General features: G+C 38.1%; 1 protein-coding gene across 5 annotated transcripts in view; it reads right to left on the bottom strand.

The window, feature by feature from the left end:
* The window catches only part of TNIK (TRAF2 and NCK interacting kinase), a 460,339-nt gene that overhangs the window by 156,461 nt on the left and 276,584 nt on the right, over window positions 1-27,294 (bottom strand). For all 5 annotated transcript variants that reach the window (XM_055125449.1, XM_004618863.2, XM_055125450.1 and 2 more), the window contains one exon: window positions 16,079-16,204. In XM_055125449.1, coding sequence (XP_054981424.1) covers window positions 16,079-16,204 — 126 coding nt within the window. The remainder of the gene's footprint in view (window positions 1-16,078; window positions 16,205-27,294) is intronic.

The following is a 27,294-nucleotide window of genomic DNA, read 5'->3' as shown; positions in this document are numbered from 1 at the left end:
CTTCAAAAAAGTTAAAGACAAAGTTACATCACTAGGTACTTATATTTTTGCTAGTTATGAAAAATAACTTAGAACAACTTGTAATTAGTCTTTGAACATCAATCAGATTGAAGTGGAGTCATAATGAAATTACGGTGGGTGGGCTATCAGTTATATCCAATGTTCAATTTAAACTTCAGCACCACATCACCAGGTCAGTTTAAACACCTGCACCCACCCCAAACTATTGAAGTAATATCCTCTTAGGTTAGAAGTTTGTTCTTTTCTCACATATTCTCAATTTAGAAAAATTGCATGAAATGAGTTTTCTGAATGCCTCTTCTGACTTACCACTTCACAATTCTTCAAAGACAGTAAAACAGAGAAAACATAAAAGAGACAGATTAAGAGCTTCAGTAAGAAATTTGTGTGCCACAATGTTATATTCCAAACTAATAAGAATTGCAAATTTAATATACTTAATGGACAGAAAGTTACCAAATATACACATCAGAAGGAGTTCAGGGCAAGAGAGCTAGAAGGGCTAGAGATGGGATCATCCAAATATCAAAAAGAACAATAATTGAAATGTCTCAAAGCATATGAAGTATACAAAATTAAGTACATGAATGTAGATACACCATCACAAAAATCATAATTGGCATTGTTTATTTTAAATTTATCTCGGGGCCTCCAAGGCAGTGCTCAGGAGGCACGGGGGCTACACTGGTTTCTCAGGCCAGCAGTTCAATGCAGGGATGAGGATGTTCTACTCCAGGTCCTGCAGTGCCTAGGATTATCTGGAGCACCCAAACGGTAGTCTGGGGGCCTCCAGGGCTGCACTCCATGATGTGATAGAGGCTATCAGGTGCTGGGATTAAACCAGGGATGGGCATATGTGAGGCATGACCCCTGAGTGCTGTGTTATCTCTCAGCCCTGTGGCACTGTAAAAAAATAGTTCACTTTTATTTTGGGAGTTGGTAAACAGAAAAAGAAAAATTAATTTCTTGGCAGTTTTTTTTAATCACTAGGAAATAGTTGAAGTTTCTCTATATGAAGAAGAATTCAATCTAGAGAACATGGCTAGAACTGAAAGATATGAATACATTTAGAATATTACTATTTTGTAGGGGCCAGAACGATAGCACAGCGGGTAGGGCGTTTGCCTTGTATGAGGCCAACCTGGGTTCGATTTCTCTGTCCCTCTCGGAGAGCCCGGCAAGCTACCGAGAGTATCCCGCCCACACGGCTGAGCCTGGTAAGCTCCCCATGGCATATTCAATATGCCAAAAACAGTAACAACAAGTCTCACAATGGAGACATTACTGGTGGGATGACAGTGCTACTATTTTGTAAACTCTAATGAGCTAATAGATTTGTGTACTAATCACCAACGGTTGTCAATATTAAAAATAAGAAACAACCTTGTATGATTTGCTTCTAAATAAAAAAGATACATACCCAGGTAAGTAGTTTTACCCCAAACAAACACATGACTCCCACTAACTTTGTAGTTCAGATTTACAGGAAATTTAGAGGACTAAAATTTAGAGCAATAAAAACATTACATGCCAAGATACAATAAGCAAAGTTTAAAACAGAAAACTTCAAAGAGCAAATAGGCTTATATGATTTATTTTAAAAAGAAGAAAAATGAGATGAAGTCTATAGAATTTAAACCTTTACAAAAGCAAAATTAAAACCGGAAAAAGCAAACTGAAAGTACTGTACACAATTTATCTGGACACTAATTTTTTGAATAACTTAAAGTTTCTTGAGAAAATTACAACTTTGAATAAAGACTAGATCTTTAATAATTATCACTGTTGTATATGTCATCCTGTTGCTCATCAATTTGCTCGAGCGAGCACCAGTAACGTCTCCATTGCGAGACTTGTTACTGTTTTTGGCATATTGAATACGCTACGCGTAGTTTTCCAGGCTCTGCTGTGCGGGCGAGATACTCTTGGTAACTTGCTGGGCTCTACGAGAGGGACAGAGGAATTGAACCCGGGTTGGCCATGTGTAAGGCAAATGCCCTACCTGCTGTACTACTGCTCCATCCCAGATCTTTAATAATACAAAAGGAAAATAATTAATACTCATGTATAATCATATTGTGATCATATAAACTTTCTTATTTTTTAGAGTAACATATGAAAGAGCATGAACAAATTATGCTTAGTCAACTGGACTTATATATGTAATATTTTACATGTATGTAATCAAGAAAAAAGACTGATTCTGAACCCATATCGTATACCTTATACAAAAATTCGCCTGACATAGATAAAAGGAAAATACAAAAGCTAAAACTATAAGAGACTAAAACTATAAAAGACTTAGAAGAGAACAGTGAACTTGAGATCAGAGAGATAAGGTGCTTCCTTTGCACACATCTGACCCAGGTTCAATCCCCAGCTCCCCAGTATGTTCCCCCAAGCTCATTGGGAGCAATTTCTGAGCATAGAGCCAGGAGTAAGTCCTGAGCACAGGTATGGCTGAAAAAAATGTAACAAAAGAGTTTTTCAACGATCATGGACTCCATGGAGGTTCTCAGCTAGGATGGCAAAACCACAAGAAAAAAGATAAATTTATATTTACCAAAATTTAAAACTTTAGTGCACCAAAAGATGGTATTAGATAGTGAGAAGATAATTGAAATAATGAGAAAATATTTACAAGTTATATACTTAATAGGGATCTAGTATTCATAATGCATAGGGACACTTACAACTCACCAGTAAAAATAAACCCAACCCAATTCAAGGCAAAGAGATGTATTTTAGTAGCAAAGTGTCTAGCAGGAATGAAGCTAAGAGTTTGATTGCGAACACTGTGGTTAACGTGAATTGTCTTTGAGATCCCTGGCGCCACAATAATGTATAATCTCCAGGGCACAGCTAAGTAAGGAAACTTGTAGTCATCATTGTAACAACAGCAATGAAAGGAAGGGAAGTGGGATATTCTCATTTACAATGGACTAAATACTTGCATGTGCTTTTTTCCCCCCAAAATATAAATAAAATGTTACAGTGAAATTATGAAAAATATAAATCATATCAACTAGACTCAATTTCACATCCATTGTGAAGGTTCTCATATTTTTAAAAAGCAGATTATATTTTGCTTCATTTAACGTATTATCAAGGATGTGGAGAAACTGAAATCATTGTCCATTGCTAGAGGGAATGTAAATTGGTGAGTCACCTGTGGTAAAGTTTGATAGTTTCTCAATGAACTAAACATAGAATTATCATATGATCCATTCTTCCACTGCTTTCTTTCAAAATAACTAAAAATTATCTGTTCAAACATTAACATTCCCTAAATAATCAAAACAACATTATTCACAATAGGTAAAAATGTAGAAATAACCAAAATGTCCATCGGGTCAATAAAAAAATATAGTATAATGAAATTGTGGAATATTGTACAGCTATGAAAATGAAAAAAGTACTGATATATAAGATACCATATATAAATGTTGAAAACGTTATGCTAATAGAAAGAAACCAAATATAATTCAATGCATATGAAACATAAAAAAATTGGTATGTCTTTAAAATAGAAAGCAGAGTAATGGCTGCCAAGTTCTAGGGAGAAGGAATATTGAGAGTGACAAACTGTTGAATTGAGCTCGGACCTTGCACATGTGTTCTACTACTTTAGCTATCTCTTTGGGGTCTGAATTAAACATTCTATTCCCACACCCATTCTTAAATGTATTAAACATTCTTAAATGGTATATTTTATACCTATTTTACCATACGTTTTTTAAAAAAGTACATGATGAGATGAAATTTATTTCAAAGTAAAGGAGAGAATTACCTGGGTAGTTGAAAGGGATAATATTGGTTATTGATAGCTATTGAGATCATCTTAGGGCTTATGGGTCATTATATGGCTCTATTTAATTCCATGCACTTCTGGGATTTTTTCATGATACAAAGTTAAAGAGAGTCTTATTTTATCATAACCATGGCTCAACAGCAGTTCATAATCAAAGACACATGCTTGAGTAAAAAAATATTTTCTCAAGTGAGAAAAATATGTTTTCACCTTTTTTCCAAATCTCATTTTGGAAAACACGGTGACCAGCCTATCTATAAATGCAGCCATCACTCCTGCATCAGCTAGAGAAATGTCCCACCCCTGAGCTCCATTAGGCCACACGATTATAGTCCCAAAGAAAGCAGTGGAAGCCCAGAGACTCCACTCTTTGAAAATTAGATTGGACAAAACACTTTCAAATATTCAGTAGGCAACAATCCACGCTAGCCAGGCACTAATGCCAGTGATTTCTATAATTTGTGCCTCCATTCAGATCCAGCTGAAGCCTGCTAAATTCTTTTCATCTCACTATAGAACAAAATGATTGTTAAATTATGTAACGGGATTCTTTTTTTTTTTTAAGGGAAAAAAGGAAAGAAACCAACACTTGCTAGCAATTGGGTCCTGTAGCCATAGAGCTACACTGATAATTACCGCCACTCCACAGTGGGGACCCTCCCTCACCACAAGTAACCTCATCACATTAATAAACAGAAACAGGGCTCAATATGCCAGACCCAGCAGCACTAAGTCAGTAGTGTCACATCTCACAGGCAAGAAATAATGGCTCATTAATATCCTCCCCGAAGAAAGTTCACAAGGAGCTATTTACACTGGGGCAACTGTACTAGCAAACATGGCCTGGACATTGACCATGTGCCAGGTACTGGGAAAGTGATTTACAACCGTCATTTCTCATTCTTTTTCTCATTCCCCTTTCCTTTACTTATTAGGAAGTGAAGTTATCATATGATACAAATTTATTAAATAGCCAGGGTAAGGTTGAAAGCATATGCTCTCTCCAGCACTAATTATAGTGATCATGTTCTCTAACCACCCTGGATCTAGCTTTCCATAATAATCACTATAAAATACACAGTGGAAGGCATCAACCAGAAGCCAGAACAAAAGTACAGTGGGTAGGGCACTTGACTTCCACACAGCCAATCAGAATTCAGTCCCTGGCACCCATATCATCTGCTCTGCCAGAAGTGATCCCTGAGCACAAAATCAGGAATAACTGTGGCCCCAAAACAACAACAAAATGGAGTATCCACCTTACTGGTTTTTTTGTGAATATTATTTGTGTCTATGAATGTAAAACTCAAAGGACCCATGAATATTAATATGTTTATCTATAGTTTTAGTGTATTTGCATTTATAAAACAGAAAATAAGGAAGGGTTTCATTTAGAAGATAATATCAATAGTATTTCAAGATCTACTTCATTTGAGTGGTGGTGAAACAGTGCTGAAAGGTGGTGAGACAGGACCTTGGGAACATGCATTGCTCAAACCTTAATTCATGAAAGAATGTCAAGGACACTTATCTTTTTATGACACAAAGTAAGAACAAGGGGTACTTACAGAATATTTTTTATAGAAAAGTTAAAAGATGTTGATAGTTGAGAACATTGTTTTTTCTTTTTGGGTCACACCCGGCGATGTGCTGGGGTTATTTCTGGCTCATGCACTCAGGAATTACTCCTGGTGGTGCTCAGGGAACCATATGGGATGCTGGGAATCGAGCATGGGTCCGCCACATGCAAGGCAAACGCCCTACCCGCTGTGCTATTGTTCCAGCCCCAGATAGTGAGAAAATTTTAAAAGGAACTTTACCATCTTAATAATTTGTTTAGAAAATAAACTACATATGCATTTTCTGGTACAACTCCTGTGGAAAACGAGATGCGGAGTTTTCATAAATTTATATTTGAACTGTCATATGACCCAGCAATCCTACCTTTGGGCATCTACCCCAGGGCATTAAAAACACTCTCTCGAAAGGACACATGCTCACTACTATTAATTGCTACACTCAGTATGAAAGCTAAGATATGGAATCAAATAAATGGATTATGAAGATGTGACATGTATACAAAATGGGGTACTACCCTGATTCAAGGAACAATGAAATTATGTAATTTTCTGCAACCTTGTCGAAACTGGATATCATATTGAGAGATATCTTATTTAGTGATATCATATTGAGTGATATGCCAGAAAAAGAAAGATAAACACAGGATGGTCTGACTTATCTGTGATATATAGAGCACCAGATGAAAAAGTGTATTATAGTAAAGGGAGAATAGTAAAGGCTAAGTACACTTGGCCCTAGTACTTAGAGGAGAAACAGAGAGAAGGAAAGAAATCAAGGGTGGTAAGCGGTGGTGGAGGGGGCGGGGGAGAAGAGAATGCAAAGTAATGGGTGAATAGCATCAGGACCTTCAGGATGGGTGAGAAGTATGGCCATAGATCCAAAACACAGACTCAGCAACACTGAAAACATGAGACTTGAGATGCAGCCACGGGAACTTTGTAATGTGCCAGTCAAGTTGACAGGTGGGAATGGGTCAGGGGTTGGGTGGGGAGGGAATATGGGGACACTGGTAGAGGGAAGTTGACACTGGTGATGGCACTGGTGTTGAAATATATGTCAACTATTAACAACTAAGGAAATAAAAATAAAAATAAAATATTTTTAAATAAAGAAAAAAAGAAAGAAAATGAACTACCCATGCATAGCATCTGGAGCGAGAGAAGGCAGGGTACGCTGGAGGTGAGTAAAGAACTGTGTTTACTCTTTCTGGGGACTTGAGCTGGGAACCATCAGCCAGAGATATTTAAAATAGCTCAGCATAACACAGTAATTCAATGCTTAGTAAAAGCATTGTTTGAATTATTTGGACATGGCTAGATATTTTTAACTACATTTGAAAGGTTAATGCTAAAAACCAAAGAGTTCTAACTAATTTTACAATTTACAGGGCTGGTTGGTCACACTTTTTTGGTCAACTACCTATTGAGATGGAAAGGCGGACTGCATATTTTGTCTTGGAGATTGTGGGGTTAGGAGGAATCTGTCCCCTCCTCCAAGACAATGTCAGAAGGGAGCGTCTTTGACATCAGCTGATCCCAGGAATTTCAGAAGCACCTTCTCAGTACCTTTTAATACCTGAGCCTCTTGCCTCTCCGTGAGGAGCACAGGGAGCATCAGAGGTGACTATTTCTAAGTGCTCTTTCTAATCCCAGTGACCTCTGAGAGACAGGTAAAGGGTTTATTCTGAGTCCTAAGAAGTTTAGTTTGATTTCTGTGGTCCCTTTGTCATTCACACACTTGCTAGTTAATTGGTTTTAGTTTCCGCAGCAAGAAACAAAGGTCTAAGATATTTTAAAAAACTGGAGTTACTAGCCCAGAATATCCTGACAAAAATTTCTTTCTTCTGAGCATTCGTACATAGGACACATGGCCACTTTTTTTGGCGGGGATGGAGGGACAGTTTAGGCCACACCTGGCTATGCTCAGCATTTCCTCCTCACTCTGCACTGAGGAAGTACTCCTGGAGATGCTTGGATATCGAATGGGATTCCAGGGATCTAACCCAGGTTGGCAGTATGCAGGGCAAGCACCCTCTCATCTTTACCATCTCTCTGGCCCCTGAACTATTAACACTGTCAATAGTTAATTTTTGACTTGGTTTGGTGTGGGGGCCAGTGATGCTCACCATTTACTTCTGGCTCTGTGCTTTACTTCTGGCTTTGTGCTCTGGGGTCTTTCCCGGCCGGGTTTGGAGTATTGTCTGGGGTGCTAAGGATCAGACCCAGATCAGCCACGTGCAAGGTAGCACCCGACCCACTCTAACATCATTCTGTCCCCAATCCCTTCTCTTTTAAAGTAAAAGGGTGGAATGAGAAGGAGCAGGTGGATGATATTCTGCTTAAAATGACAGAAGTTTTCATGGAACAACTGAAAGAGAATCAGAGAAAAAGGAATAAGAAAGACAAACTTCAAAGAATTCACAACTCTTCAAAATGACCAGCCTTTTCTCCTTGGGAGTCCAGAAACATCAGCAAGGCACAGTGTTCAGGTGTGGCTAGGAATAGTCACACATCTTATCTGCACAATTTATGGGGGTGTAAATAGAATCTTAATGTAGTAGATTTGGTAAAGAACGCTTCGTCATTACTCAAAGGCAGTTCTAGCACCAGGATGTATATAATATGTGTCTACAGGGTCTGGAGAAGTAGTACAACAGGTAGGATGCAAGCCTTGCACATGGCTGACTCAAGTTCAATCTCCAGCCCAACATATTGTCTTCCAAGCCCCACCAGGACTGATATCTGAGTTCAGAGTCACAAGTAAACCCTGAGTACTGCCAAACAACAAAAATATTTTCACACAAGTATAAAAATTGGAAATCATGTAAATGTACACATTCATTATTTCAATAAGCTGACATAAAAGTAAAATAAAACTGTTGGGAATTTGCCATTTAGAAGAACAACTTCTGCTGCCTTGCATTCACATTTTTGCCACTTAACTTATTTATATTTAAAAATTTTTCTCCTTACACTGTACATGAACACTATGGTTTACAAAGTTATTCATGATGATTTGTTACAGACTTGCATTATTCACTTTTAAAAGAGCATATTTTCAAAAAGAGAACTTAGTCCTATATTAGGTTTCTCCCCACCTGGGGAGTTGCGTTTCCTCTCTCTTCTACTTTCCAATAAACTTTTCTACTTTCTAAAAAAATATATAAAAAAGAACATATTTTGGAGGGGATAAACCCCTCCTTTGGCTTCTGAATTATAATTTTAGACTTAAAAAAGAAAATTACCTGAAGGACAAATCCTAAGCATTCCAAAAATAAAATAACAAGTCCCAAGGATATGTAATATCCTAACTGCTGCCCATAATGTGTCTTGATAAAGAGCAACTTTATTTCTCAAGAATGACAAAGGCCGTTTAATCACAATGAAAGCCTGGAATTTTTAACAGCAAGAAGCCTGCTCAGAGGTCAAACTTCCATGACCCCATGACATAGGAAAAACCCACCTCAGAGAGAGGATGACAGCAGTGAAGGAAAGACAGAAGATCATTGCGACAAGCTTGTGTTTGGTATTAGTACTCAGATTTCATAGGGCAAAAGAGAGGATTTTTTTCCTGTCAGATGTAAATTATTACAGGCCCATTTGTCTGTGGTCTTAGTTATGGAAACTGAGTTTAAGGCTATAAACAATGCACAACTCTGTGTGGCCAGAGATAGTTAAATGGTGAGTGTGTTCTTCGCATTCAGGACTCCTGGATTTGATCCCTGGCACTGCAAGGATCCCCCTGAGCACTGATAATGGAGTAGCATCCCTAGTATCACCAGGTGTGGCCCAAACACAAGTCTCCCTCTTCTCCCAAATGAAAATCACAACTCTGAATTTCATAATGATACACCCACATAGAAGAAATTGAATGGGGTCATGGGAACAAGTTTTCAGACAAGTTCAATATAGGAAAAGCTAATTTTGGACAAAGAATTCAATAGCTAAGGATATTAAAAACCAAGTATTAAAAGCCAAAGGAAGAATTTAGGTATGCACAAAGCTTTTACAGAGATCATTTATACAACCCCCTAGATCTCTTCCTAGAGGAAGTCTATGTTAATATTTATGTTAAAATGTTTACTTCACTTTGATGAATTTTAGAATTTGGTATTCAATGCTGATGTGTGATTTTATTTCATAAACAGCCAAGCAATTCTGTAACACCTGATGGCTGTCCTATAATTGAACTCAGTTCCCACATTCTCTACCTGGACATAACATCAGTGGGTACCAGTAATGTCTAGGGCATTTGCCTTGCATGTGGCCGACCCGGTTTCGATTCTTTCATCCCTCTCAAAGAGCCCGCAAGCTACCAAGAGTATCTCGCCTATACAGCAGAGCCTGGCAAGCTCCCTGTGGCGTATTCGATATGCCAAAAATAGTAACAACAAGTCTCACAATGGAGACATTACTGGTGCCCGCTAGAATAAATTGATGAACATTGGGACAACAGTGCTACTTTAGGTATGCCTATATTTACAAAATTAATTATTTTCAAGTTTTCTACTCTAAATAATGTTTCATCATATCTTCATATAAGTTACCTAACCTCTAGATTGAATATAGGATTTTTTTAACACAAGAGTAACAAACGCTGATTAAAACAATCCAATTTCACCCCATCATTTATGATAGAAATAACTGAGAGAACTTGTTATTACTATTTGAAAGATTCATTTATAGGTGGTTAAGTATTTAATAGTGCTAGCTGGAATGCTTTCATTTAAATGTTATAATAGCCATAATTGTTAGTGGTCATGTTTTTTCCCTCAAATCAAGATGATCCAGCCACACCAACTCAAACTGCAACCGACTTCAGTTTTGGGTATGGCAAACATCAATGTTGACTCTAGAAGGTACCCTTCATGGGTAGTTGAATGAAGTTGTTTGATAAATCATATCAAAATCCCTAGAAAGTGACAAGTTATGTCCATGCTGGTTACTGAGTCTGCTTGGAAGACCACATGGATGAGGCCCCTGGTGTGGCAGGGATACATGCACCTCCAACAGCTGGCTGACCATTCTAGCAGACTGGTGCTTTCTTAGATTTCAGGCACAGTATTTCCAGATCATCTGAGTTTTAAAAACTCTATAAGAAATCCAGACTTCTGTGTGAAAATGTTCCATTTTTCTAATGTTGTCAAAAGTAAAACAACACCATCTTATGTGAAAAAATTGAAACATACTCAGCCAGCTACACATTTGGAAACTCTGAGATGATCCACTGTTTTCATTTTTGTAACAAAGACACCAAGGGCTATAGATGATGCATGTATGGAAACTAGAACCCATACTTCTAAATTCCAGGGCAGTTTTCAGACAACTGTTGACATCTCTGTCCCTAAACTGCCTACATTATAATTTCTTGACTCTTAGCTCTGTGAATTTGCAATGTGACAATCTAGTGAATGACTAACTGAGTCACTTCAGTACAATGATCCCCTATTTTATGGGACCACTTACATGTCAGAAGTCAATTTGAAATGTGGTTCCTTTGATAAGATATTCTAGTATGATGACTGTTGTGGTGGGAACACAAGAGAATGCAAAACATGTGTGAGCTCAGTTTCTAATTTTAAAGGAATTAGTCTGTTTAATAAAGCACACTGCTCACTCATGTCTGAGGGTGTGCAGGAGGATGGAGATGTCCCGCCTCATAAACTGCAGTGAAATGAGCCGGCTATGTCGGGTGTTGCGCTTGCCTTGTTTCTGAGATCAGAATCTTTATTGAAAGAGCTCCCTTTTTTGATTTCCGGATCAGGCCCTGAGCAGTTGATAAAGGAGAATTACTTGACCATTATCAGAAGTAGTTGTACTTCCACAAAGAGCTGGTACTAAACAAGAGTTTATCTCTACAATAAGACTGATAGAATTCGCATAGATAGCAATTCAATCAGACACCAAAACCAGAAAGTATATTGGCTTATGGGATATGTATAAACCTCAGCTCTTCAGCCACAGCAAAAAAAAACATGTGGAGGAGGGGCCTAGGAGATAGTACAATGGGTAAGCACTTGCCTAGCCTGCACGTGATACTCGGCACTGCATATGATCTTCAGAGCACAATCCCTGAGCACCTCATGGAGGGGTCCAAGCAACCTCACCGCCCTCCTCCCCTAAAAACAGAGATCCTGTAGCCTGGATGTTGGGAATAAATGTTGGAAATTCTGCTTTTGCAGGTTATAGTCAGTGCCTGTATATAATCCATAACATCTCTATATAAATAAATCATAACAGAATGCCATTTGTCCCACGTTAGCTTGCAAGAATGTTACAATTATTGGTTAAAGCATTAATAAAGGATTTAAGGTACTTTAAAGAATGTATTTCCTAGACTTCACAGCAATCTTACTTGGCAGCTAATGCACCTTGTTCTCCTTTTTTAAAAATTGTGGAAATTAAGGAAAAAACGAAACTAAACTTATTTAAACACAAAGCTTCAATTCTATTGAGAATACCAACCTCTGATATCAGATATAAGAAGAAGACATAGTATTCAGGGACTTGATTCAGGTTCAAACAGAAGTTATTGGATTCATCATACAGTAGCTATGAGACCTTGTGCAAATTTCTTAATTTAAAGAAATAGCAAACTTTTAGTATTTGTAAATTACAAATAGCTAATTTAAAATGTATTGGTAAAGATGTCACTGTCACTGTCACTGTCATCCCATTGCTCATCGATTTGTTCGAGCGGGCACCAGTAACGTCTCTCACTGAGAGACTTATTGTTATTGTTTTTGGCATATCCAATATGCACAGGTAGCTTGCCAGGCTCTGCTGAGCGGACTCGATACTCTCGGTAGCTTGCCAGGCTCTCCGAGAGGGGTGGAGGAATCAAACTAGGGTTGGCTACGTTAAAGGCAAACGCCCAACCGCTGTGCTATGGCTCCAAAGATGTAAAGATGTAGTTAAACAATATATTACAAACAAGAATAGTATTTGACATGTGATAAGCTGGCTACTTCTTCATCTGCCATCAGAATGGAAGGTTGTGGAATAAGAAAAGAGTATTATATTCTGTAACTGAGTTCCCCCAATATGTGATGTAATACTAGTTTTCTAACTATAGGGCTTCAGTTCTGTCTTTACTTTTTTAAAATTAGCTTCTTAGAAACACAACTGGAAAAAAGGAAAGATTCTTTTTTCCCCCATATAGTATTTTATCACTCTGTACTTCCTTTCTTGCTTTCTTGCCTTCTTTGTGTGTGTGTGTGGGGGGGGGGGCAGTAAGAGGGGAGACACATCTGGCAGTGCTCAGAGCTTACTCCTCGTGTCTTGCTCAGGGATTACTCATGGCTGTGCTCCGGTGATCATACAGGGTACTGGAGATTAAACAAACACAAGAGGGCTGAGGGAAAGGCACCTGCCTAAACTATTTCTTTGCTTCCCAACTTGCTTTGTATTTTCATCCCCAGTGATATGGACGCTAGTGGATAATGCTAAGAGGGACTGTCCGAAGAGTCCTCAGCATGGGCACAGCACTGACAAATGCCAGGCTTTCTGACTCCCAAGCTGAACAGGGTCTGGTATTGCCTTGTTTTTCATCCACATTTAGTTGCCAGGGAAATAAAATGAGTGTGTGCCAACTCCAGGAAGGGATTAGCTTGTCAAAACAGTCTCCGAGCGGTCTCCCTGCTTCTGCTCTGGCTTCCATTCAGTCTTGTCTCCACCCATCCCCCCACCTACCCACCAGAGAGATCTGTCACTATGGGAGTCAGAACCCATTCCCACACCTCAAGATCTCCCAATGACACCCATCTCTCTTGGAGTGAAAGCTGCTTTTTAACCCAAGGACCTCTAAGCCATGGATCCAGCTCTTCTCTCCCATGTGTTCTGATAACACTAGCCTCATGGCTATTCCCGGAAAATACAGGGCTTTTCTTCAGTTACACACAGTGGAACTTCTGCCCTTTCTACTCACCACCACAACCTTTATCTGCCTCCCATGGAACCATTACCCACTCTTCTAGGAACTTATCAGCTTCCTGCAGTCTCTTGAGTGTCCTAATTTGTTACATTTGTTGTTTGTTATCTACAGTAAGAACATAAGCTGTATGAAAGTAGGAGCTTTCATCAGTTTAGTTCACTAAGATAGCTCAACTGTCTTGAAGAATGTCTTGTGTCAAACAAGTGCTTGATGTGTATTTGGCGGGTGAATAAATAAATGGAATCAATAAATGCACAAATATACAGACTCCTGGTTCCCAACAAGCATAGCCAAGCCCAAGAGAAGAGTAATTGTTCAGGATGAGAACTCTAGGCAGTGACTCATTTCTAGAATACAAAACCTCATGCTTATACCATACAGATGCAAATAAGCCTGGTGCTTTCTCCCAGGGCTGATCTGGAAAAGGACTGCAGATTGATGAAAAGAATGAGAGAGAGAGAGAAAGAAAGAAAGAAAGAAAGAAAGAAAGAAAGAAAGAAAGAAAGAAAGAAAGAAAGAAAGAAAGAAAGAAAGAAAGAAAGAAGGAAAGAAAGAAAGAAAGAAAGAGAAAGAAAGAAAATAATAGCCAGGGCTGGAGATGTAGTATAGTGGTTAAGTTGCTTGCTTATATAAAGTTTAATCAGATTGAACTCTGGCAATGCTTATATGTTCCCTGAGCACTGTCAGGAGTAATCGACAGCTAGGAGTAATCCCTGAGCAAATTCAGGAAAGAGCCACCCTCTAACCCCACAAAATAGTAAGTTCTAGCACCTCTCTGAACCTCAGACCAAGCAAAATGGCCATTGTGTGTATTGTGTACACGCCAATACTCAGTTTATATGAGTTTATTAATACATATGGAGACCCTGGGAAAGTCTATTAAATTTATCCAGCAATTTTTTTTTTTGCTTAAAAAAATATATCTCACCATAAGGAAAAAAAAGATGAAAATAATCAGATCCTGCTTGACCATTCCTCTCCTTCCCACAATCGATGTTTTATAAATAAATATTCCATTTTAGATTTCAATCAAACATGAAAACCTACTACTTGCTCTGGCCCATCTCACAAAAGAAATGGTATTCACAAGCAGGTGTGACTCATCTAGAAATACTTCTACTGCTTCAGGTGATGAGCTGAGAGGTGGTTCCAAAACTACATTAGTGCTTTCTTTTAATTTGGAACCACAGTCTGACTAAAAAAGTCTTTCTATAAATATCATTAAAAGAGCTATTGCTATTCTCTTGTTATCTGTAGCTGCTTACAGAAATATAGGGGTTACTGCTACAATATATCCTTGACAATGCTAAGGCTATTGGGAATACAGAGCCTTTCTAATTTGTGCCATCTTATTATAGCCTTTTGATCTTGCAGGCCACATGGAAATTAAATTCTCAAAAGTATTGGTAGCCATTAGGTGAATTAATAACAGTAGCAATCATGTATGTAGAAATAATAATTACTTTTCAGTCACAAAATAGATATTCTGTCAGCCTCACAGGCCCAGAACTTCCCAAAGGCTCAGGGCAACTCTAAGACATAAAAATCACCTTCTTGTCCTCATAACTCTGGTAGTAGTGAAGAATAAAGATAGTGAGAAGCAAAAACAAGAAGAAAAAACAGAAGTGATTCTGATGCTAGACTTAAGAGAAACATAAGAGAAAAACAAGGCAGATCAGAATAAAAATGCTTCAAAAATTGAATGATTTAAAAAATTTCCCAGAAACATGAATATTGAATACAATTGGTATATATATACTAGATTTTGCTACAATATTAATATACATATACATTTATAATTATATCTATTTTTGAGAAAAATGAAAATATTTAAAATTTTTTAATCTACCATATCTAATTATACTTCTAAAAAAAGACAAAAGTACTGCCTGAAAAATTAAGTGAACAAATGCTCCATTTACAGAAATCAGAAATGTTAAGAAGAGAGGAAATTTGGGCAGTGTAAGTAATACAGGAGCAGGGTGTACAAGTCCATTTAGTTAGACACTGGATACTAAATGAAGTGTCAAGTTAGCATCAGATATTATCTAGTATGTTTCGCTCATAAAACTTGAATTTAAATTTCACTCATCCATAAAATAATTACAGAAAATGGAGAAAGACTCACATTGACCATAATTATAAAGTATCTGTGCCATTTCTAATTGCATAGATTTGGGGTTGCTTATTTATCTTCTATGTAACTCTTAGTTTTATAATATAAACAAATGAGGATAATAATGACAACTGTTGCAAAAAGAACAAACTTATAATCTATATAAAATAGTGTGGTGCCTAAAATACAGTGAAAATGCATAGAGATACTGGTGAAAAAAAAGGCATAGCCATTTGTAAGGATGGGTCACATTAAGTAAGAGCAGCAAGAAATATTTAAAAGATATAAAGTTATTCAAGGACATGGAAGTAAACAATGTTAAGTACACAATGTTTTATGGAAATCAAGAGTTCCAAACAATTTACTTAAACATACTCATCAGGCAGAGAGATGGACTTGTAAAACCTGATTATTCTTCATCAAGACAAATTTGGGGGTATTGGAGACAGGAGACAAGACTCTAACCTTGCACGCAGATGATTCCAGACTGATCTTAGAACCAGACGTGGTCCCAGGTCAGGAACAAGTCCTGAAGACTGCTGGGCATGGCCCAAACCATCTGTATCTCAAATTCAAACAAATAAAGTAAGACAAATTGGGGAGATAAGGCGACCTACCCAAAGCTGGTCATCCATGCCTGGAGGGTTCTTTTTGATAAAAGCACCATAGTATGTAGCAATATTCCGATGATGAGAATATTTCTTCAGCATGTTAATTTCTTGCTTGATTTCTTCCTCTTCATCCTGTATTAGAACAATAAATATTTCATCATGAAAAGAATTGTTTTTAGTAGGCTTTTATTTTACATTATGCAAACCATCTACCAATCCATTTATCTATCATCTATAGCATCTGTATGCTAAGGTCTTTCATTTTTTTCCTAGTGGTAACAAACAAACAAAATTATTATATAACTTGACTTTTATCTTGACTAGGAAGTACACATATAAGAACATATTGGCAGTCTTTAGGGTATTCTGTTTGAACAGTAAACATGCAATCTGTCATGCAATTCAATGAAGAAAATAACAGAAACACAACAAACTTAACATCTTTATTCTTCACCTGAAAAGTAAGGAAAGTAGATTATTGTGTTAAAATTTACTCTACGACTTTAAATATCTATCAAGCACTATCACTTATCAAATCTGGCATAGGAAAGATTGAGGCAAGTGACAAGATAAAAATGCAGGCTCTTAGATTTTTAAATTTGTTAGGTTCATTTCCTTTGAAGTCTACTTTTATTGAAGTACCTTACTGAAGATGATATAAGTCAGATGGAAAAGGGAGCAAGTCTAAGTTCCCGAGATCTGAGGCATTCACAAAGTAGAAGTACCTATCTCACCTTCAGGAAACTAAGTATGAAAAGAAAGGGGGGAAATGTGATAGTGCCATGGATGTCAAAGGAAAGAGCTCTTAAAGAGTTTCTAATATCCAAGTTTCACTCATTCGAAGTTTCAGTTTGAAGAAACATGGGCTGGTGAAAACACATATACCCCCCAGATTTTGGTGAGGAGCATATATATTCTCAAATACTTCTATTTTGATTGAAAATAGCAATTTGAACATAAAAGAGTGTTTTAAGTTTCAGGTTGAAAATATTTTCATCTCAGACAATTCTCTTAAATGCCACAGCAGTGATTATCCCTGAGAATAATAAACTTTGGGGTTTTAATTTTTTGTTGTTGTTGGTTTTGGACCACATGTGGCGGTGCTCAGGGGTAATTCTTGACTCTGTGCTCAGGGATTACTACTGGTGGTGCTTGGAAACCGTATGCGGTGCTGGGGATCAAACCCTGCATGCAAGGCAATTGCACTACCCACTGTACTATCTCTCTGGCTCCATATAAGTTAACCTGAAAGAGCACTCATGGTATCCCTGTCTGCACCCTTTCCCTTATAGATGTTCAGCCTTCCTTCAAGATCTCTACATTTCTGGGCCTTTCTATAGTAACTTATTTCCTCCATTCCTTTTCCTATAATTCCTACTCACTGTCCCTGATTGACGGAGTTCAACTGATACTCAACAACTGTATGAAGTATGTTTTCTTTAATTTTTTTCAGGCAATGTTAACACCCTTCTGCCCCCTGCCTCATTATTAGCCTGTCCATCTCCTACACTTCTTATAAGCAGACACTATATTTGCTGGTACCGTTATGGAATATGAGTCTCACTACGCTGGATTTGCTCTTTTACTTGACCCTCTTCTCCCTATATCATAAGTTTCCCTCTACTGTCAGCTCCCAGGTCAAAGGTCTCCTCCACATCACAGCTTTTTTATCTGCCTGATCCGATACCATGGATCAATCCCATGTTATTTCTATTCCTTTTTAGCACCTACGAGAACTGCAACCCACTTTCATAGATCCTAACATTTTATTACAGCCTCCCGTCCTTCAGCCTATGACAATTATAACTACAAGGATTCTGTCTGTTTTTGATTTCTATAACATCCCCAGCCCTAAACAAAAGACCTGTTGAATAAATGTAAGTAAAAAGAAAAAATCCTACAAAGGGCCCAATCACTTTCAGCATCATTGATGACATCATATCCTTTTAGATGAGAGTAAGCTAAGGAGCATGGTAAACTGCTGACATTTCTAACCATACTAAAATATAGCCACTGTACACAAACAAACAGAAAGAAATGTGCAAACCTAGTAGGACTAAGCATGCTATACCATACAAAGCTTAACTAAGCCAAAGGCTAGTAAACTCAAAATAGAATGCAGATTTGGGATGCTGAGCTAAGGAGAAATCTATGGCCCTTGTATCGAGGGGGAGAGAAGAGGAGTGAGGATCTAGGATAGATGTTGAGGTGTGTGTGTGTGTGTGTGTGTGTGTGTGTGTGTGTGTGTGTGATGCTGACCAAGGAATTCTCCCTGCAGTGCCCTCCCATTCTCTGCAGGCATAAGGAGAGTGTGACCTTCACAAGCCTTCAACTGGCTTAAGTGTTCCTGTAGTATATCTTCAATGACTTACTATGGCACATGTTAGCTATTTTAAATTCACCCCATGAGACCAAATAATTGTGAAAGAATGTACGATGTGAGTGGATATATTTCTGTCTAAATAGAAGAAGAGAAAACAAACCCAAGGGTTTCTGTAGGCAGTCTGGCATCAGTGTGGCTACACTCTTTAAAGAGACAACTACATGAGGTGATATGATACTTCCTGCTTGACCATGCCAGGCTTACTAGTAAGTCGTTTCTAGTGGGAAAATGAGTTGATTTTGCAAGTCTTTGCTGCTTGCCTATAGGATCTCAACAGGAGGGTGGGATATGTGGGAGAATTCAAGAGAAATAAATTCTTTAAATTTAGCTTACTATATCATTAAGAAAATAAGAATGCATGAAATAGTTTAATAACAATGTAATTCAGTATACAATTAAGTCTAAAATAAATAGTATTGGAGACCAAGAGGACATCAACATATTCTACATCCTTGCAAAGGTAAACTGAGGAAACAGGTCAATGTGGAAAGCTTATATCAGTCAGCTGAGGATGACAAAACAGAATATAGGGTGTGTTTGGGTTTCATGCCTTCCTGGTTTTATGAACTCAAGAAAAAAACCCCAATTTGAAGCTTAAGTTTTTCATCTATGATGTAAAAAAGATATTGTAATAATAGTGCTATTAATTGTATAAGAAAAAACCCTCCAACCCCATCAAAAAATGGGGAGAAGAAATGAACAGAGTTTTCCTCAAAAAAGAAATACAAATGGCCAAAAAGCACATGAAAAAATGCTCCACATTGGTAGTCATCAGGGAGATGCAAATAAAAACAACAATGACACAATGACGTATCATCTCACATCACAGAGACTGGCACACATTCAAAAAGACAGAAGCAACCAATGCTGGCGTGGATGTGGGGGAAAAGGGACGCTCCTTCACTGTTGGTGGGAATGCCGACTGGTCCAGCTTTTCTGGAAAACAATATGGACAGTCCTTCAAAAACTAGAAATTGAGCTTCCATATGACCCCGCAATACCACTTCTGGGAATATATCCCAAGGATGAAAAAAAGCACAGTAGAAATGACATCTGTACCTATATATTCATTGCAGCACTGTTCACAATAGCCAAAATATGGAAACAGCCCGAGTGCCCTAAAACAGATGACTGGTTAAAGAAACTTTGGCACATCTACACAATGGAATACTATGCAGCTGTTAGGAGAGATGAAGTCATGAAATTTGCTTATAAATAGATAAACATGGAGAGTATAATGCTAAGTGAAATGAGTCAGAGAGGGACAGACATAGAGGGACTGCACTCATTTGTGGAGTATAAAATAGTATCACATGAGGCTGACACCCAAGGACAGTAGATACAAGGGCCAAGAGGATTGCCCCATAGCTGGAAGCCTGCTTCATGAGCAGAGCGGAGAAGGCAGATGGAATAGAGAAAGGATCACTAAGAAAATAATGGCTGGAGGAACCAGCTGGGATGGAAGATGCATGCCGTAAGTAGATAATGGACCAAACATGATGACCTCTCAGAGTCTGTGTTACAAGCTATAATGCCCAAAAGTAGACAGAGAATATGGGGAATATTGTCTGTCATGGAGGCAGGGGGAGGGCTGGAAAGGGGGGGTATACCGGGGATATTGGTGGTGGGGAATGTGCACTGGTGGAGGGATGGGTGTTTGATCATTGTGAGATTGTAACTCAAACATGAAAGCTTGTAACTATCTCACGGTGATTCAATAAAGTTTAAAAAATTTAAAAAATAATAATAATAGTGCTACTATATGTCTGCTTTTTGGAATAGTTAAATGCCGAATATGAAAGTTATGGAGTATAAAACCAAATAAACATTATTAATCTTCTAAAGAATAAATCTAGAGGTGGAGGATAGGAATGTCGGCAACTTGAATTTTAGGTTTAGATCGAAAGCTTCCCAAACACAATTATAGAACCATTGTGGGTCATGGCTATGTGACTGTAATAGAGAAACTTGATCTTGATCTTAAGTGACCCTAGTAAGTGAACATGCCATTTATTAGGCCTTTGGGTCTACTTTTTATCTAGAGCTTCAGTTCAGGGGAATGATGGCAGTATATGCTGTTCAGAGAAATTGAAAGGGACATTTTCTAGCAAGTAATAAAACTAATTAAACTCTCATGCATATATTTTTACCCTCTCCTATCAGGTTTCCTAAAGAAGGTAAGTGACATTGCATTCCCAAGGACAAAGACACACTCCCTCACTGACCTGCTCTCCAGACTCATGACGAAATCTCTGAGGAGATATAAACAAAGCCACTACAATTAATGGATCTATATATCTTCTGGTCGAAAATTCTGGGGTGCCCTCAGGAGAGGGCCGGCTCAGCCTCTGTCAGGATGAAGCCTTAACAGCCACAATCCATAGCTGTTACTATACCAATGGCCCAATTTTATGTCCTCATGAACAATCTCTGCAGGAAGATCATTCCCCAAAAATTCCAGGTATATACCGGTTTCCAAGGTAGGAACTCTGGGGTCTTCTCAGAGAGTGGGTGGGCATCCTCCCCCATACTTCCAGAAGCACCACCAGACACGCCCATTTCCTCCGAAGCCACTATCCTGAAAACTCATGGCCAATTCTAGAAACCTAAAGTTCTGGACTGCAGAGCTATATATCAGGCCTCAACACCTCCAAATTCCACAATACTGACATTCCAGTCAGAGCACACCAAGTTAGATGGGGAAGTACCATAGAAGTCAACTAAACTCAGCAAACAAAAACAGTAACAAAGAGGGTTCAGCTAGCAACAAATAGCTTAGACGTCAAACAAGGAATCCATGGTGAAATGGAACAATTTTCACAAAGTTTCCTCTCCTGAAAAATTTCTGATAATTTTATTAATTGTTCAGTTACAACAAGTAATATAAAAATAAATTATTGTGCCTTTGCTAAGGGGGCAGGCTCTGAGAATGGTTGGAGAAATGGTGAAGGAAGGTCATTCTCATGGTGGGATTGTTGCTGGAACATTGAAAGCCTATACTAACTGTATTATGAACTTAGTAAACTACAGTTTAAATAAAAATAAAAAATATAAAAATAAAATACCCCCCACATAAACTAATGATACTGTATCATAATAAAAGTAAAGTAATGAATCCAAACTGTCACAAATTTACAAAGGGAACAGCTTTATTTATTTATTTTATTAACGCACCATGATTTACAAAGTTATTTTCAATAGAATTTCAGGCATACTATATTCAGAGGAAGTAACTGTAATAATCAAATTTAGTTTTCTCAGACTAAGCTTTACTCCGACCAGAAGACTTCAAAATCTACAACTCATTATGTAATCTGCAGCATGGAATATAAACTGCAAATGTCAGGTAATTTCACTTGTAAATTGGATGGAGAATGTTTATCATACCTCCCTTCTAGGTTTCTAAATGATTAGCACCATAAAAGGCTCCCCCTTCTCCTTAAGATCATGAGTGTTTATTTATTGCTTAATATTTGTGATAAAAACAAAATTACCATTTCTTCTTCTTGTCCCTGGACCTGGCCATGTGATTTGATTGGGCAGCACTGGCAAATGTGATGCAGCTGTGCTTTTAGAAGAACTTGTGGCATAAGGAATGTCTGAGTGACAGAAGCTTCTGCTTTGCCAGCATGAAGCTGCAAGTTTGCTCCCTGGTGCCACCCACATTCAATGAGTACAGAACTAACAGCTGTGCTGATTGAAACCCCCTGGTGCTGCAACAAACTGCATGATCTTTGGTGCTCATGATCCAGGTGTGTGCAAACACCACAGCTAGAGTGTGCAATACCCCATGGGCATCATGACTAAAGACATGGCAAGCACTAAGATCAGGAGTGCAGCCTTTGCGGAGCCCCACAACTAAATCTCCAATACAGGAGGAGAATCAGTATGTCTGTGCACTGCAACTAGGTTATGTGACTCAGCAAGTGCCACAAACAGGTGTGTGTGTGTGTGTGTGTGTGTGTGTGTGTGTGAGATAACCTGTCATCAAATAATAATAACAACAAAAACTATGAAAGGGGAATTTTTAAAAAGTAATTGGTATTAGGGAAGTCCTCACTATTTGCAGAGAAGTCTGCAAAGTGAGACATCGTGACTGGTCTCTGAGAAAATGAGAAGTCATATGAAGAGACAGTGGTTTTCAAATGTAAGAATTGCAAGATTTCAGATGATGCTTTGATTTCATTGGGTGCTTGGGGTGAGTACATGCTAATCACACGCATGGTCATGAAATACAGCTAAAGTTAACCTTCAGCTATATACACTGTGTACCAGCTGTATGCTGTATGTATATTTTCTTTTATTCAAAAGCTTTGCTTAAGCTAGATAGTTGTAGTGATCACATTTTACAATTGAGGAAAAAGCATTCAGAGAGGCTAAACTTCTCAAGTTTATTCATATTTTAAATGTTAGAGTTAAGATTCAAAGCCAGATTCATCTGATTTCAAAGCCAGGGTTCAGACTGCAACTCCTAGACAGAAGAAAGACAATAATCCTTGTGATTCTACCAAAACTACAAAGCATAAAAACAAGAATGTGGATTATCTTATACCATCATTAAAGAGACAACTCTTAAAGAGAAGATCATTAAAAGGAATCAATTGGAAAAGCTTATTTTTAGCAGATGATAATATCTGCTTATGAATTATTTCAGCAGATAATGGAGGGATTTTAAGTTTGTAGATACTACATAGGGTATAGTATTATAGGGTATAGTATATAGCATATAGGGTATAGACACCTTAAGTGTCTATAATATACTGGGATTTAAAAATAAGATAAATTAGACATTTAATATTAGTGTGCTTATACCAAAAGCATGATCGACATTCAACTCTCTGTCTATAAAATGTGGAGCATGGTGATGGGCTTTAGAGCAGATAAGACCCGACTTTGCAAATGGCCCAGAAGCAAAGTCTTGAAAGAGGGAGTATCTGGGCAAAGTTGGCAAAAACAGGGTGTCAGCCAGCACCAGGTGTTCAGCCTTGAGCCTCACTGGACCTCCTAGTCACATGAGCCCTAGACACAGAAACTGTCACATATGCTGAGCAAGTCATTCTAACTGCAGCATCTAGCTCTGACTGGGATTGGACCAGGGCAAAGGAGAGTTGGCGAGGTGATAGGCCAATAATGCTGAACTTTACGTGATTGAACTTTCTTATAAGCTGAGACGCTCTAAAAATATGCGTGTATCTGGCAATAAGGTGAACAGTCATCAGCTGCTCCTGAAGGGTGTTTCTCCCCACGTCCATCATCCTTCGCTCCACATCTGCCTGAACCCAGTGCACAATGTGTCCGGGCATGTTGGGAGAAAACTGTTCCCCAATAATAAGACAGGTGTAATCTATTAATGCATAGTCAGTTTGAATACTGGAAAGAAGTGGAGTATAGATCCACTAAGTGCATTCTCCCCCTCTCATCTTCCACCTAAGGCAGGAGCAGAGAATTGGCTAGTACTGACTATTCTCATCTGTCCCACTTTTCACAGCAGTGTTCAGCACTGGGCAGCCACTTCTGTTACTTGATCTAACATGCTCAGGCAAGGAGGGCATTTGTCTTGCATGTGGCCAATCCAGGTTTGATCCCCGGCATCCCATATGGTCCCTCAAGCACTGCCAGGAGTAATTCCTGAGTGCACAGCCAGGAGTAACCCCTGAGCATCATCAGGTGTGAACCAAAAAGTCCTCCCCCGCAAAGAAAAAAAAAGAATTACAGACTCTTAGAACTGGAAAGGATTGTTGATATTTTTAGAATGTAATTTTTAAATTATAAATGATAATAATAAATTTGCTTCTTCCAACAGAAATTTTATTCAAGATGCCAACAACATAAACTAGTCATTTTTTTAGAAAAAAATAAGCATTTAATCATATAGGTTTAAATGCAAAATCCCTACTTATAAAGTCAATCAATGACAACAAAGATGTTGGTTTAATGACTATAAAACACTTTACTTTATACTTCTAAAGTAAAAAGAGGAGCCAAAAAATGAGACAATGAGAACAATAGCTGAGAAGTTAAAATGGAGAGTCAACAATCCACTACTAAAGAACTTGATTTTAAGTCTGGATTTAAACAGCAGGCCCATGATTCAAGGACACCAGTCTCCTCATCCAAATGTCATTCTTTTCATCAATATCCACCTCTCCTCCGGGAGACAGACAATCTCCCCCTCAGACAATCCACCAGACTTATTGATCAAATGCTCTGAGGTACATTGAAAGGTACAAACACAAGGCACTATTAAGTTCAAGCCATCATGATGTAAAAATATTTCTTAAAACTGGTGCTTTTCTTAAAACCAAAGTGCTAATTTTTATTAGTATGGGGTTATAGGGAATAGTTTACAGGTCCATGTTTTACTCTTCACTTTTTCTTAGCCAAAAGGCCGAGAACTGATGCATGTTTCATGCTTAAATAATCTCTCTAAGCTCTCCAAGTTCTCCACCCCATCTGCAGGCATATGTACGGAAACCCAGACACACAGAAGCCACCGAAAGGGAAGAATTCTTCCTGCAAGGTAAGAAGAGATACTGACGTGATCACAGAGTGGGCAGCCCAGACTGTTCACTTTTAGAAATCTAGGAGCTTTCCAAGTTTCTACATGCACTAGGACATAGAGAATGGAAACACTAAAAATAACCCCAAAGATGGTTGATATCATGGAGACAGAGAAAAATTTATCTTTTCTCCATTAAAAACTCTTAGCGTGTACTTTTTCAGATTGCTTTCTCTGTTGGAGAATTCTACCTTAACAGTTCTAAAGAAGAGGTACCAAAGAGCTTCATCGAATCTACCTGTAGGTCAAGATTCCACAACAAGGAATGAATACTCCTCTACCAAAGTAAGCAACACCAGTCCAGCTCACTAGTTTTCATGTGGCTAATACTTTATCAGTAATACACTGGCCACCAAGAGAAATCACTTAAGTTCTCTTAATACCTCTTCGTACTCCTTGAAAGAAAACCACACATGCCTAAGTAACTGTCCAATTGTTTGTCAATGTCTTTCACGCATACAAATTTTATGACAGAGAAGATAGTAAGTGTCCTTTCGGTTGTTTACAGCTCTCATCCTAGAGCATAGCATATTTAAACAAATAATTCTTCTGAGTAAATGAGAACATTCCTATAATTTCAGTATTCAGGTTCTGGATTTTTTCCCTACTTCCTCTTCTGGATTCTACTGTACACTAAATCATTTAAACAATTACATACGCACAGGCCAAAAACTTATAACAGGTGGTGACTGGGATAAGTCCTGTTTACAAGTAATAAGTAAAAACCCAAGTATGGGTTATTTTATAGCACAGGTTTCCAGTCCCTAATACATCTATCAAAGTTCATTAATGAATTCTTTTCATTCCTACTGCTTATCCCTCTTCGTCCTTCACAATATATTATCAAGTCAGTGGGTAAAATTACTTACCAAAATAACATTTTGTGTCAGACACCAGATACTCTTCTTTTTAGCCTCACAAAAAGTTTGTAGTGTGTATTTGCACAAAAAATTGAAACTCAGCAAATTTAAGAAATATTCCCTAGTCATTAAAGAGAGTGGGATGTGACTTTCAAGGTTATACTTCGACAGAGCTCCCCTATCTGTCACCATATGCCACTACTATTACCAAGTATGGGGAGGGTGTAACACCCAGACTACTTGCATATGAATTAGAACTCTGTCATTTCCTGTCTGTGGGTTTTGGAAAAGTTTCTTTGTACTTTTAAATCAGTGGTCCCCTAATGAGAGTTCTTTTGAGGATTAAGTGCATGTTGCATTAGATCAATGCTTGTCGCATAATAAGCACTCTATGAATTTCTTTTGTCACATCTAGTGGTTCTCAGGAGCTATTCCAGGCTCCATGCTTAGGAGTGGCTTCTGACAGGGCTCTGGGTGCAATGGTGAGGTACCAGGAGTTTGAATTTGAATTGGCAATATGCAAGGCAGTAGGAGCCTTAACCTTATACTATCTATCCAGCACCATTATTAGTCATTTTTTGTGACCCTGGCTGCTGTTTTAACTGTTACCAACAATAGTATTATTCTCCGTGTTGTGTGCTAATCATTTCTCAGAACTGCCTCCCTTTGAAAGAGAGGAACTAAAGGTACTTGTAAGAGCATCTCCCTCTGACTTTTTCCAGACAATCCAACAAGGAAGTTACATTTTTTTTCTTTTGGACAATTTCAGCAAACACAGTGCCCACTAACTATGATCAAAGCATCCCACCAGAAACTCTAGGGAGGAAAAAGTTCCCTCCTTACTTCTCATAAAGAGATGGAAAACAGCCATAAGATAGGTGCTTTCCTCACCTTCAGTAATTCAATAATAAGACAGATATCAGACCTTAGTGTAGCTGAGCTTAAAGTATGGGTCGTTCTGAAAAGAAAATCTTACGATGGCAATTTGCTATTCAATTTCTGGCTCTTGTATTGGCTCTACCACTGTTTCCGAGGAAGGATCCAGAACTATGTCCTCCCCCTCCCTTGTAACAAAGACAATTACTATCTGTATCTCTTTTATATATTGGATTTTATCTGAGGTTATTTGATCAATATCGTCCCATTGGGAAAACAAAAATTTTGAGAAACTTGGAAAGCTCTTCCATGACACTCAATTGCTTCGTGATCTGGCCCTAATTTGTCTAGATTTATATCACTCATTAGCGTTTCTTCATCCAAAGACTAGGCAATCTAACAGTTTCCAGAATCTGCTTATGTTCTCTCACCATGATTTAGCAAAAAGTATTACTTTGACCAAAAATTTCCTAGTTCTATTTTCCTAAAAGGAGTATCATTACTCTCAAGGTTACACCAAACTTTGTAAGCGACTTCATTTATG

This window comes from Sorex araneus, chromosome 2, assembly GCF_027595985.1.
Source record: "Sorex araneus isolate mSorAra2 chromosome 2, mSorAra2.pri, whole genome shotgun sequence".
Classification (NCBI taxonomy): domain Eukaryota; kingdom Metazoa; phylum Chordata; class Mammalia; order Eulipotyphla; family Soricidae; genus Sorex; species Sorex araneus.
This window is presented reverse-complemented; position numbering and strand designations above follow the sequence as displayed.